The 14,159-nt window shown below is 42.7% G+C and overlaps 1 protein-coding gene across 7 annotated transcripts in view; it reads left to right on the top strand.

Annotated features, from left to right (window-relative positions):
• nktr (natural killer cell triggering receptor) overlaps nucleotides 1-14,159 on the top strand; it is a 273,135-nt gene that overhangs the window by 95,987 nt on the left and 162,989 nt on the right. For 5 of the 7 annotated variants that reach the window (XM_038798533.1, XM_038798535.1, XM_038798532.1 and 2 more), the window contains exon 1: nucleotides 297-369. The exons of 1 other annotated variant lie outside the window; for it this stretch is intronic. In XM_038798533.1, coding sequence (XP_038654461.1) covers nucleotides 312-369 — 58 coding nt within the window. In that variant the 5' untranslated portion in view covers nucleotides 297-311. Of the gene's footprint in view, nucleotides 1-296; nucleotides 370-12,309; nucleotides 12,563-14,159 lie in introns of those variants that run through there. One more of the 7 variants, XM_038798537.1, reaches the window with a different exon arrangement.

Raw genomic sequence — 14,159 nt, 5'->3', positions numbered from 1 at the left:
GTTAGTTAAATAAGACTCCTTTAGAAATCCATGCTGACTCTTCATAATCAACCCACATTTTGCCATGTGACTAATTCTATCCCAAATAATTGTTTCTAGAAGTGTTTCCACCACTGATGTCAACCTGACTGGCCTATAATTGCCAGGGCTGTCCTTGCAATCTTTTTGAACGAGGGAGAAATGTTTACCATTCTCCAATCCTTGAGAAACTCCCCTGAGCCGAGAGGACTGAAGGACAATTACAGATGGGTACACATGCTGGCCGAGCCAGTGACGTTCACACCGTAACAGTAACGTATGTTTTTTTATAAATGACGTGGACACAGTTTGCTGGCAGTACTTTTGTGGACCACAATGAAAGTTGCAAAAGTATGAAGTTTACACGATTACAAAATTCTGTCAAGCTCTTTGCACATTCTGGCATTTATGAATGGACTATGTGGTTCAAATGTTTGTTTAAAGCAACACTTATCCAGCTGTATCATAACTTTTCAAAGTCAGATTAAAATGTTAAATAATTGCTCATTAAGATTTCATTTTGCATGATGTGTTGTGAATGTACACGATGATCATTTATGCAATCTTAGTAAGAAAACTGTCGGAAATTTAAGGGCTTTCCATTGGAAATGACAGTGGAAACAAAGTTGAGGTTCATTTGGGTCCGGTTTCACATTGGACAATGGGTGTTTGGAGCTGAATCAATCCTCATTAACCTGAGTCTCTGCAGTATCCTAGGATGCAGCTGATGTTTGATTTGGGGTGAGCATGGTAGCATAGTGGTTAGCACAATTGCTTGACAGCTCCAGGGTCCCAGGTTTGATTCCCAGCTTGGGTCACTGCCTGTGCAGAGTCTGCACGTTCTCCTCATGTGTGCGTGGGTTTCCTCCGGGTGCTCTGGTTTCCTCCCACAGTCCAAAGATGTGCAGGTTAGGTGGATTGGCCATGCTAAATTGCCCTTAGTGTTGGGTGGGCTAACTGGGTTATAGGGATAGGGTGGAGGTGTGGGCTTCCAAGAACCGGTGCAGACTCGATGGGCCGAATGCCCTCCTTTTGCACTGGAAATTCTATGATCAGTCAGTCTGCTCATTGATGAGACCGAGTGAACTAGAATTCTTCTCGGTTGGCTTCAGGTGACCATGCAAAGTAATTCCGTGAGGTAGGACTGTCCTCGCAGAACAGATTTGATTTGGGATCCATTTTAGCTTGTCCCGCTAAGAATTTGAATGTTGTTGCCGTGCGATACATGTGTTATGTTGGTTGCAGTTGTGACACTTGTGCCCTTTTTCTTCCTTTTGGAAGCAACGTGCACAGGAAATAACTGGTTTCTTTATTCAACACCCGCGACCCCAATCCAGCAAGTGATTAACACTTTAGTGTTGTTCACAACCCCAAACTCATTTGTAGGTTATTGAAGTTCAGTTTTTTGCTCCATATTCAATTACGAAAAGCTAATGATTCTCCCTGATCTTACCATATCTTCCAGTCCTGTTTGGAATATTTTCTAATATTTATCATTGTGCTTGAGCTTCAAAAGCACCCTGAAGGTGTTGCTGACAATCTGTCCCTTTTGGAGCGCTATGCTATGTTCATGCACTAATTGGCAGAAACGTGTGCCTCGCTTTATTGAAGTTTCTGAAAGCTCCATGCTGGATAGTCCTAAAAGCATATTTCAGTAATCCTCAAGTTGTTCATTCTGGCAGTGAATAGCATTGGCAGAAATATGACAGCGTATGCACTAGGCTAACAATGTGAATGCACTGAAGTTTGAATCGTTAGAATAGTACAACACAGCCCACCAATTCTGCATCAGTGACACTGAGCAAAAGATATATTGTGGATGCACAGTTTGAAACTGAAATTGCCTCAGCAATGCACGTTTTCTAACTGTTAGTTTTTGGCAGACTAGACAGAAACATGCCAGGAAATTATTCTTTCAGCATTCTGTTGGTATTCTGTTGGCTATCAATGCCAGTGACCCTATTGTATATTTGAAATTCTCTTTTCTCTCATACATTTCCTGTTTTGTTTAATTTTTGAACGAGCAAGCTTGTAAAACCATCAGCCCATGGGAGAGTAGTTAAAGGAGCTGATCCCAGCAACCTTGCCTCAACTGTGAATTTTTTTTTTCCTTGTGCGTTCTGGATCCATGTGAACCCAGGCACCACATTGTTGGAATACTCCACCATTGATCCTGTTTCTCCATTGTAGAATCCTGGAATGACACAAGACAGAAGGCTCATCGTAACAATACCGCGATTTTGACAGAGCTACCCAGTTAGTCTTGCTCCCTTGCTCTTTCCCCGTCATCCTACAGACTTTCCCGCTTCAAATATTTATCCAAAATCTATCAAAGTAAGTCTTGAAAATTTCATTTGATTCCAGCATCCACAGCCTCGAGGAGAGTGGGTTTCTGATTTCCAGTACCGCTTGAATGAAAATATGCTTCCTACTTTCACTCCTCAATGGCCTGGCTCCTAATTTTCAGAATGTGCTACCGTGTGAACATACCAATTAGGAGCAGGAATAAGTCATTCGATCTTTCAAGCCTGCTCTGCCATTTAATAAGATCATGGGCTGATCTGACTCTAGCCTCAACTCCACTTGCCCAACTACCCCAATACCCTTTGACTCCTTTGTCAGTCGAGAATTTATCTCTACTTCTGTTTTAAAAAAAAATATTCAATGACCCTGCCTCCATCACCCTCTGGGGAAGAGAGTTCCAAAGACTCCCAATATTTGAGCAACCTAATCACTTTCTGTATCTACATACCAACCGTTTGTTATTAGTGTACCAGGACACCCTGAACCTTCTGTACCTCAAGTTCTGCAATCTTTCTCTATTTAACAAACATGCTGCTTTTCTATTTGGCCTGCCAAAGTGGACAAGTTCGCCTTTTTTATTTGCTACTTTTTGCCCACCCATTTAACCATCTATATCCCTTTGCAAATTCTTTATGTCTATTACCCTACCTATTTTTCTGTCATCAGCAAATTCAGCAGCCATACCTTCAGTCCCCTCATCCAAGTCATTAATATAAATTGTAAACAGTTGAAGTGCCAGCACTGATCTCCGTGGCACCCCAGTCGCACATCTTGCCAACCTGAAAAGAACCCATGTATGAAAATTCTTTGTTTCTAGTTAGCTAACCAAGTTTCTATCCATGTCACTTATGTTGCCCCCAACGCCATGAGTTTGTAGTTTGCGTAGTAACCTTTGATGTGGCACCTTGTCACATGCCCTTCTGGAAGTATAGCATATCCACAGGTTCCCCTTTATGTTGTTTCTTCCTTCCTTGTCCAGAGGAAATGATTTGTATCACTCTTAATTTGGGGTGGCAAGGTGGCACTGCTGGCTCACAGCACAGGGACCCGGGATCGCTTCAGGCCTTGGGTGTCTGTTTGTGTGGAGTTTGCACTTTCTCCCCATGTCTGTGTGGGTTTCCTCTAGGTGCACCAGTTTCCTTCCACAGTCCAAAAAGATGCGCAGGGTTAGGTAGATTGGCCATGCTAAATTGCCCCTTAGTGTTCAAGGATGTGTGGGTTAGGTGGAGTTGCGGGGCTAGGGCAGGGGCCTGGGTAGGGTGCACTTTCAGAAGGTCGGTGCAGACTCGACGGGCCGAATGGCCTTCTTCTGCACTGTAGGGTTTCTATTATTTCTAATCTATTGAATTCTTCTATCATTTCAAAGGCCTTAGTTAGATCACCCTGGCCTTCTAAACTCAAGAAAATACAAATTTGTTGAACTTTATAATTTAACACTTTAACTTTCAAGTTCAAGAGGTGTTTCTACAAGATCAAGCAGGTTGTGCAGTTCAGACTGTGATGAAAATTATTTTTGGTACTTGATTGCATCTCGTGAAAATTTGATTTACAGATTGTAGGAAATGGTTTAATTGAGAAATGTGAATTATTTAATTATTCATCATGAATTATTTAATTCATGTTTCTCCATAAGGAATTTCTCACAGCGCTTCCTTTTCTGGAGTTCAACTCTTATGGACTATTGAAATTTGGCATAAATTGTAGACAAAAATAATTTATTACTCTGATTTCTATTTTGGTTAGTAACTCTCAATACTATTTTTTTTCTTTTGAAAATTTTAAGTATCCAATTTATTTCCCCCCAATTAAGGGGCAATTTAGCGTGGCCAATCCACCTGCCCTGCACATCTTTGGGTTGTGGGGTGAGACCCAAGCAGACACTGGGCGAATGTGCAAACTCTAACACTGAGTCACCGTGCCACCCGAACTCTCAATACTGTAGGTAAAGATTTTGGATCATATTGTGGCATGTGAAATGGGGATCAGTGCACTGCGTAGATTGAAACCCAACATGTGCTGCCATCTCTCCAAGCTCAGCACAGTAAGTTCCCGTTCTTCCTGCTGATTTTATCCTACTCGGGCCTCCCAATTGCCAAAACATTCATCACCTCCACTTTAATTTTTGACTGTTTCTTTGTGAAAAATCAGGTAGCTAATGGAAAGTCCGTTCCAGTGGTAGGATGTTGAGCCACACGTATAAGGGAACATGACTGCACATCCTGTTCTCAACAGGATCCTCATCTGGATATTTATGCAGGCACTGGGGCCATATTTTCACATCAAAAAAAGGATTTAAATGCTTGTGTTTCATTGCTCCCAGTTCGCTGACAAAATGGAAGGAAGCATTATATAGTTCTGAAATGAGGATCCTGAATTTTATATTCATAATATCAATAAAAGTATTCCTATTCAGTGCACAAAATAATCCTTTAAGACACCTTTCCTAGTTACGGAGTTACTTAACTTGTGTCAGTGTTACATTCCGTGGGTAGCACAGAGGTTAGCACAGTTGCTTCACAGTACCAGGGTCCCAGGTTCGATTCCTGGCTTGGGTCACTGTCTTTGTGGAGTCTGCACGTCCTCCCCGTGTCTGTGTGGGTTTCCTCCGGGTGCTCCGGTATCCTCCCAGCGTCCAAAGATTCCAGGTTAGGCAGATTGGCTGTGCTAAATTGCCTTTAGTGTCCAAAAAGGTTAGGTGGGGTTGCTGGATTGCGGAGATGGTGTGGAGGTGTGGGCTTAAGTAGGGTGCTCATTCCAAGAGCCAGTGCCGACTCGATGGGCCGAATGGTCTCTCTCTGCAATGTAAATTCTATGATCCTTTTAATGTAGCTGTGGAGTAAATATTCTGTTAAAAATGTAGCAATTATGGCATGCAGCAGGGCCTGAGGGATGTTGAAGTGAAAGCTCCAATTGGTAGTGGGAAGGTTGTCTGTTTACATTTAAAATTGGGCTCATCCTCGTATTGTGGGAGCCACGTTTAAATATGTTAATAAAGTGCCCCACCCCTCCACAGCGGGGCACCCCTACCCCTCGAAACCCTGCACTTGCAGATGACAACTGCAGGGTGAGGTTGCAGACCTCAATCTTTAACCCCCTGCATGTTGTGGGCTGGGTTAATATCGAAGCTTCAACTTCTACCAAAAATGCATTATTGGCATAGGTGTTTATTAATAGAGATCTATAAATTTTGCACATAGGCAGAAAGAGTTAACTGCAGTAAGGACTAGGCCTACCTAAATCCATGCAACTTTTAAGTGTAAAGGTAAAACTGGGCTACCCAAGAGCAGGGCTCAACCTGGAACAGCTGTTGGATTCTGGGTGCACAAACTACTCACTGTATAAGATTCAACAAAGAACCAAGTGGATTTTCTAAAAATTGGACCTACTATTATCGGATGGGTGCAGACCAGCTAGCTTTTAACACTAATTTTAATTTTGTTAAATATCATAACTACTGTATCATGTTGAGACTTACCAGATGCCCACCAGACATTAAGTACTGGTTTGACCTAAGGATCTGGCCACAGAGTTATGAGTAAATGCCAGTTTTCTCCCTGAAGGCCTTCAGTATTTCCACAGTGTATTGCCTAACCATATCAAATTCTTGAGAAATACAGAAGATAAATGGGTAGCGCAGCATCTGGTTTTCTTTTTCTCCTGAGGGAGCTGACTATCGCTGGGTTGTAAATTCGCTGGCACTTCCTCACTTATTACGTCGCTCAACCACTGGTTCGTAATATGAGCCCAGAGAGTGAATCTGGTTAGACCGGTCGACCCTGGAAGATGTCACAGCTTAGCCAATTCTGTCCTCACCAGGCCTCCATACTAGTGCTTAGCAACAGTAGACTCTGGACAGCAATCAGGAGTACGAATCTTCACTGGTATCTTCCAACCCCCCCTCATACTGGTGACTGAGAGACGTTATTAGTTTTGGATTCTGGTGAAACAGCAGCAGATGACATATGTTGTGTTGCAGTAGCAGCCTGGCCTCTGTGCCATACTCTTGCCGTTGCATTGGATTGCGAGTTAAAATCCTAATCTGATTGACATGTCAATGCAGTGCAAAGGAAGAGGTGATGTATGAGGGTGTTGCTGCCTTATGGATGAGACATTAAATAAAGGCCCATCTTCCCTTGCAGCTGAACAGAAAATAATCCATGGCCCTATTCGCAGGCAAGCCTTTGCCAATATTTATCATTCAACCAACATCCCAAAAACATGATGTGATCATTACCTTATTTCTGTTTGTGAGACCTTGCTGTGCAGAATGTGGCTACCACAATTCCTTGATTTCAACTTGACTACATTTCAAAAGAACTTAATTAACTGTGAACTGCTTCGGGACATCATGCGATTGTAAAAGGAGCTGCATAAATACAAATCTCCCGCATCCATATGTTGCCTCTTGAGTGTCTCCATGTGAAAAATTCATTGAAATGAGATAGAACTTTCACTGAAAATTAATAGAGTTTGTATTCATTTTATTTAGTTCTGCGAAGCTGAATTTGTCGTTTAGTCAAGCAGAATGGGCAGGGTACATTAGTGTATGGTATACTGCTGGTCATTCTGACCCTGTTCAGCATAAAACTGCTGAGTGCATTAACAAAACAGTAATTTATGTTATTCTCACATGTAATTACTAGTTGGGAAATTGACCAGAGAAATGTACTATGTGGCAAATGTATTCTGGTACTGCAGCTGACTGCTGTTCATGATTTTGAGAGATATATTCAGCAGGAATATTGCTTACTTTTTTTCAAAAGCCTTTTGAAAATAATCTGAAAGTTTACTTTTTTAAAAAAGTGGCCATGGCCATGACCATAACACCAATCCAACCCACCTCACCCTGATAAAGAAGGTGCAGTAATCGGACAGTTTGCATTTTGTTAAATTTTCATGACACTAAGTTTAGCAAAACAGCTTCATGGCTTTACTGTTGAACCTACGAAAGCATAGACCATTCTGTAAGAAACATTGAACAAAACATTCCCCATGATTTAATTTTCACAGTTAAAGGCCCAGTATGGAGGTTGACCAGAAAGGCCATCCACTTGGAGAACATCCAGTTTTAAAACATCATCACATTTCTGTTTGATGTGTTCTGGTTGCTGGGGAAAGCGGTTGGAGGGCCATGCTTTTTGGACACGCCATGCACAGCAACAGCAACTCTAGCTTGGTAGTCTGTGCTGCACTTGCTGCTGAAGAAGATAGCGGGGTGAGAAGATGCATGATTCGCTAGCATCTGTTTTCTCTGGGGCCCCTCTTCTTGGTCAGCTGAGCTTTCCATTTCTGCTCACCTCTTCCAATGCCCTTCCAAACACTCAATTGGTCAGAAGGTATAATTTTTTTCTTGGCTTTTATTTTTTCAAACTAAGGGGCAATTTAGCGTGGCCAATCCACCTACCCTGCACATCTTTGGGTGTGGGGTTGAAAATCACGCTCAAATGGTATCTGTTGAGAGAACAGACTAGTTAACATTTCAAATGTGAACATATAAAATAGTCTGGACCAGAAACGTCTGTCCCTTTCGCTGATGCTCCCTGACCCATTGAATGTTTCCAGCATTTTGTAATTTTGTTTATGGTCTCTAATTACTGGGACAACAGTTTGGTCTTGATGTCTCTGAAGAGCGGTGCAGTCTGCATTTGAACTGGCGGTGCCCGAGAGCGGGAAGAAATTATAGAAACATCCCTGACAGCATAGGGAATATAATTTTCAAGCATGAAATTGAGTGGAACACTGGCTGGGTTTAGCTGTTTGCCTGAAGTTGCTTTTTATCTCTGAAGGTGGCAGTTGCCGAATCAGTTATCTAAGAAACCTTATTGGTTCCGCCACCAGCGTTTTCAGCATCTTGCCTGCCTTAAGGACACTGTAGCTTTCATACATCGTACACTGCTTGGCAATAGATCTGTCTAGTTCTTAGTTGTCTATTTGGTCCTGTGGAAAGGAGTCTGGGATTTCTAAATTACAACTTGTGTGGACAAGACTTATATTGTCTAGAATTTAAGAGTGACAGGTAATCTCATTGAACCATAAAACTCTTAAGGGACTTGAGGTTAGATTCTCAAAGGATGCTTCCCTTGGCTGGGGACACTTGAACTTGCAGACTGGGGTGAATAGAAACCTTTTCATTCAAAAGGTGGTGAACCTGGGAGGTTTATATTTATCTAGAAAGCTGTGGATGCTCAGGCATTCCAGTCAAAGGCCAGGGATTTTTGTGTACTAAGAGAATTGAGTGATATGGGTATTGTGGAGAAGGTGGAGTTGAGGCAAGGGTCTTGGGGACAAACAAACTGAAGAATTAGGAGCAAGAGTGTCCACTCGGCCCCTCGAGCCTGCTCGGCCATTCAATAAGATCATGTCCAATCTGATTGTAACGTCTTGCCTGCTCCTGATAATTGTTTCACCTCCTTGTTTATTAAGAAACTATCTTGGATTGGATTGGTTTATTGTCACGTGTATTGAGGTACAGTGAAAAGTATTGTTCTGAGTGCAGCTCAGACAGATTGTTCCATCCGTGGAAAGAAGATACATAATAGGGCAAACACAAAATACACAATGTAATACACAGACACATGCATCGGGTGTAGTACTACTCGGTAGAGAAGATGTGTGAAGATTCACCACTGCCTTCAAAATATGCAAAAACTCTGCTTCCACTGCCTTCTGAGGAAGAGTTCCAGAAACACGCTAGAAAAAAAATTCTCATCTGTCTTAAATGGTGGAGAAGGCACAAAGAGCTGAATGGCCAACTCTATTTCTTATGCGCTTGTGTGCTTTTTGCACCATACTTTTGTCTGACCTTTTTCTTTTTGTTTTCATCTTCAATTAATATTAATTTTCATTCAAAATTAGCTTCTTTCTGTTCTGATCTGGCTCGTATCTGGCTCGGGTTTTTGCCAACGAATATCACGATGCTGTCGTGCTCGTATCATATGCAGGATATGACGTTTCCGTTCACTGTCCAGGGAAATTAAACCTGGGATCACTGCAGCTCAAATGGATGAGTACACATGCAGCTTTGAGTCAAATTATGCAATTTGCATCTTGTTCCTTATGCAGCTGAAAACCGCCACTGAGAAGTGGAGCTACTCATGATCTCCACCTATATGCTATGTATGCAGAAGCTGTCGTGTGTTTCAAGGATGCCAGTTGTCTTGGTGACTTTCACACGAACAAAGGTTGCTGTTAAGTTTCTCGGAAGAAATTGTTGTGTTCTTGGTGGTGGTATGGTGTGATTTTAGTGGAAAAGAGATGCCTCACTCCTTTGAGCTACTTGGACAAGTTTCAATCTTGCCCCATGCTGCATCTTTACTTGTACAGTGGCCATTTTTAACTGGGGAATTTATCCTGGTCATTTTGAGTTCCGCATTGTTAGATGATGAAAGGGCAAACACTGCACCAGTCCGGTATTTCTAATTAGAACATAGTGCAGAAGGAGGCCATTCGGCCCACCGAGTCTGCACCGACCCACTTAAGCCCTCACTTCCACCCTATCCCAATAACCCCATCTAACCTTTTTGGTCACAGGGCAATTTATCATGGCCAATCCACCTAACCTGCACGCCTTTGGACTGTGGGAGGAAACCGGAGCACCCGGAGGAAACCCACGCAGACATGGGGAGAACATGCAAACTCCGCACAGATAGTGACCCAGCGGGGAATCAAACCTGGATATTTCTGGAAAGGATTGAGGATTGAAGTTTTTTAATAAATATATATTTTAAACTTGGTGAAGATTATTGTCCAGAAACTGTAGAATTTGAACCAGAGATTATTTTTAAAAGTAGTGCGAGATTAAATTATTGGATGTAGAGAGGGACTGGACCATAGGATGTAGAGGATCTGATGCAGTCAACAGAAATGTTGGATCCCAAGACGAGGAGAAAAAAAGATTCTTGTGAGCAAGCATGTAATGTTTTTTATCATCTAAGATGAAGTTAATGTAATTTATGTAACCCTTGTTGCAACAGCACCCAGCATAGAATGGAAAACTCAACTACAGAAATTCTAATAATTTAGCTGTCAGCTCAGTTCATTTTGTTTTAACTGTTCATGGGATGTGGGCGTCACTGGCTACATCAGCATTTATTGCCCATCCCTAATTGCCTTTGAGAAGATGAGGGTGAGCTGCTGCCTTGAATCATTGCTGTAGTATAGGTACACTCTAAGTGCTGTTAGGGACAGAGTTCCAGGATTTTGACCCAGTGACGGTGCAGAAATGGTGATCTTATTTCCAAGTCAGGATGGTGAGTGACTTGCGGGTGCTGGGGTTTACATGTACCTGCTGCCCATGCCCTAGGTTGTAGAGATCACAGGTTTGGAAGTTGCTGTTGAATGAGATATAATAGATGATTCTCTGTTGCTATTTCCCAGCGTAATGGTTTGCATTTATAGTGCTTTTAATATACTAAAACTTCCCGAGGCACTACACACGGGTGTGCATTAAAAAAATGAAAATGCTGGAAAAATTCAGTAAGTCTGACAACATCTTGGGAGAGAGAATTAGTTATCTTCCCAGCTCCATCTCTCTCTTCCCCTTCTGCCCCATCACTCTCTTCGCCTTCTGCCCCCATCTCTCTCTTCCCGTTCTGCCCCGATCTCTCTCCCCATTTTGCCCCATCTCTCTCCCCCATTTTGCCCCATCTCTCTCTTCCCATTCTGCTCCCATCTCTCTCCCCCTTTTGCCCCATCTCTCTCCCCCCTTTTGCCCCATCTCTCTCTCCCCCTTTTGCCCCATCTCTCTCTCCCCCCTTTTGCCCCATCTCTCTCTCCCCCTTTTGCCCCATCTCTCTCTTCCCATTCTGCCCCCATCTCTCTCCCCCCTTTTGCCCCATCTCTCTCTCCCCCCTTTTGCCCCATCTCTCTCTCCCCCGTTTGCCCCATCTCTCTCTCCCCCCTTTTGCCCCATCCCTCTCTCCCCCCTTTTTCCCCATCTCTCCCCCCCCATTGTCCCATCTCTCTCTCCCCGTTCTGCCCCATCTCTCTCCCCCATTTTGCCCCATCTCTCTCCCCCATTTTGCTCCATCTCTCTCCCCCTTTTGCCCCATCTCTCTCCCCCCTTTTGCCCCATCTCTCTCTCTTCCCGTTCTGCCCCATCTCTCTCCCCCATTTTGCCCCATCTCTCTCCCCCCTTTTGCCCCATCTCTCTCTGTCTCTCTTCTCCCCCCCCCCCTTTTTGCTGCACATCTCTCTCTCTCTCTCTTCCCCACCCCCCCCCCCCTTTTACTGCACATCTCTCTCCCCCTTTTCCCCTCCCCTGTGCGACCCCCCCCACCCCACCACCACCGATGTGGCCCGTTTCCCCCTCCCCCTCCCTCTCTGTCTCGCAGGATGCCTGTGCAATTGTATGATTTTCTGTTTTTGACTCCATGGTGTTGACATATACTACCTGTTGTGTTCAGTGAGTTTGGTTTATCATCAGTCAACTTGCTGTGTGATGCAGTTTTACATTGAATAAAGCAGCTGGCCAAAAGCTGGCAGCACAGTGTGTGCATTTTGACACCTTCTGAACAGTGGAGTAAAGATTATAATTTTAAATCTGTAACCATATGGAAACATTTGAAAACTTCACATTTGACTACTGTAGTGACAGAGCACTTATGGAGCATGGCAACTTTTTGTTCAAATCCATGCAAAGCCATGTTGAATGGTAGTAATTTGATGGTAAAATTGAAAGCAATGCTCCCAACGTTTGTGAAACCATTTTGTCAATTTTGCACAGTACCCCCCACCCCCCCAATCTGCTGCACATATGTTGTACATGATGTAAATGCTGTAACAAATATCGGCTTCATCTAACCCACTGATACGGACATATCTCCTCATTGGTTATTACCCAAATGCCCAGTGTGTTGTCATGTTGTCAAGGGGAGGATCTTCAGTTCACTAAGTGACTGGTCACCTGCCAGTAACAGTTCTTATAAATGCTTGACTTTTCCCTCAAACCACTCACTGTGCCGTTGCACTGGGAAGAGCGAAGTGGATCAACGCTGGTTCCAGAGCTACCCGTGAAGCCCACAAAGAGGATAAAGATCGAAAGCAGAGCCCGCTGCGGACTGTGAGGCAGATGAAGATTAACCTTATGAGCCCACTGTAATGCCCGAGTCAATTGTGCATGTTTGAGGGCACAATATTGATGGTACCTTGTTAAATAGTCAGTGCCATCTGGACCCTAGTCACTGGAAAACTGCATGTTACATTGATTCATTTTAAAGGGTTCAGTGACACTTTAAGCCAAGTAAGTTTTTTGGTTTTTTGGGGTTATTATTCCTGTGGCCTCCAGTTTCTTTTTCAATCCGTTCTCACCAAGCTAAAATACTTTGGCCAGAGTTGCAGAGATTAATTTTGGGACTCAAATAGAAAGTTTGTTTTATTTCTGCAGTGCTCTCCCTTCACATGTAACATCTGTGCATCACAGACTGCAGAAATCAAGATTCTTTTTTTTAGTTTGCCTGGTCTTTCTTAGGATTATTTCCCCCAAATCTTGCTTGCTTTCCTCTTAAAGAAATTAACAAGAGAAAAATTATTGAGGCGTTTCAATCTTTTTGTTTAGCTGCTTAACCTTCCAAGAGAAGCTGTATCCCAAGGTAAATGTTGAAAGCCGACAGACAGACTGTTAACTCGCACGAATCTGCACTTTTGCAGTGAGAATTAGAATCCAGATGTCCTATGTTTGTGTTCTTAGTTCTGGATTTGAGCAGTGTCTTTATTGGAAATATTGTGCACCAGGAAGGGTACATATTTAAAAACCTCAGTCAGCTGGGGTGTCTTTCTTTGTTTAGTACTTTTTCTCTGTTGAATGTTTGTTCAAATATATGAAACCAAATCAGCCTGGGGTCAATGAACGATTGCAGTAACAGGTGCCTGAATTGCCACTGGATTGTTAGTTCCTCCCGCAGCTAGTTCCTGTTTACGTGTGTGCAAATCTAAAATTGGACATATTAAACTCTCCAAACTATGATTAGCTTGGATTTAGGGGAACTTTGTCTCACTCACTGCTGTAAAGAAGTTACTTTGGTATTTGTTTTTTTTTGTACTCTATCTCATAAATAATCGGCCAGGTGAGGAAATTTTACCCTTCTACCAATACCTTAAAGTATCTGCTGAATACCCCATGGGGAAGCAGAAAAATTCAAAGCAGTCAAGGAAACTGAGTTTCTGATCCCACCTGCTGTCGGATGTTTGTGCTCGAGTCTGTGGGGTGGAATTTGACCCACAGATGCTGCCAGACCTGCTGAGTTTTTCCACCATTTTCTGTTTTTGTTATGTTACATTGTTATGCTTTAATCATTTGTAGTTGAACTCTTTCATTGTTTCTGTGCCTTTAAAGCAGTAATTTTTTTTTAAAACTAGCTTCCATTGGCCTGTAAGTAGATCAATTTAGACAATAATAGCTGTCTGATAATAGCTTCCACAGTTCTCCATCAAGCAGAGTTTGTCGTGGAGAGCACAAATCAATTTTGCCATTAATTCTTGGCTGATCTGTACCTCAACTTCATATTTCTTATAACTAACAAAAAAACATCAATTGCAGCCACCATCTTTGCATGAAAAGGTGCTTCATTATTTTGCTCTTAAATGACTGAGTTCTAATTTTAACATTTCATTAACTCCAACACAGAGGAAAGTTTCCATACATGTACCTGAAAAATCCTTTTTATCATTCTAAATACTTTGATTACATCATCCCTGAACTACAGGATTCAGACCTTCCCTCGTCAGTTTTGCTTCTGTTATTTTTGGTCAGTAAAGGTGAGAGTCGGTTCAAATTGTGTGGCAAAGGAAAGGTTGTCTTGGTTTGTCCAGCTTTTCAAACTTGTTCCTGTCTTGAGAGT

The sequence above is a fragment of the Scyliorhinus canicula genome, chromosome 5 (genome assembly GCF_902713615.1).
Source record: "Scyliorhinus canicula chromosome 5, sScyCan1.1, whole genome shotgun sequence".
In the NCBI taxonomy this organism is placed as follows: domain Eukaryota; kingdom Metazoa; phylum Chordata; class Chondrichthyes; order Carcharhiniformes; family Scyliorhinidae; genus Scyliorhinus; species Scyliorhinus canicula.
Note: the sequence above shows the minus strand (reverse complement) of the source record. Positions and strands in the feature narration are given on the sequence as shown.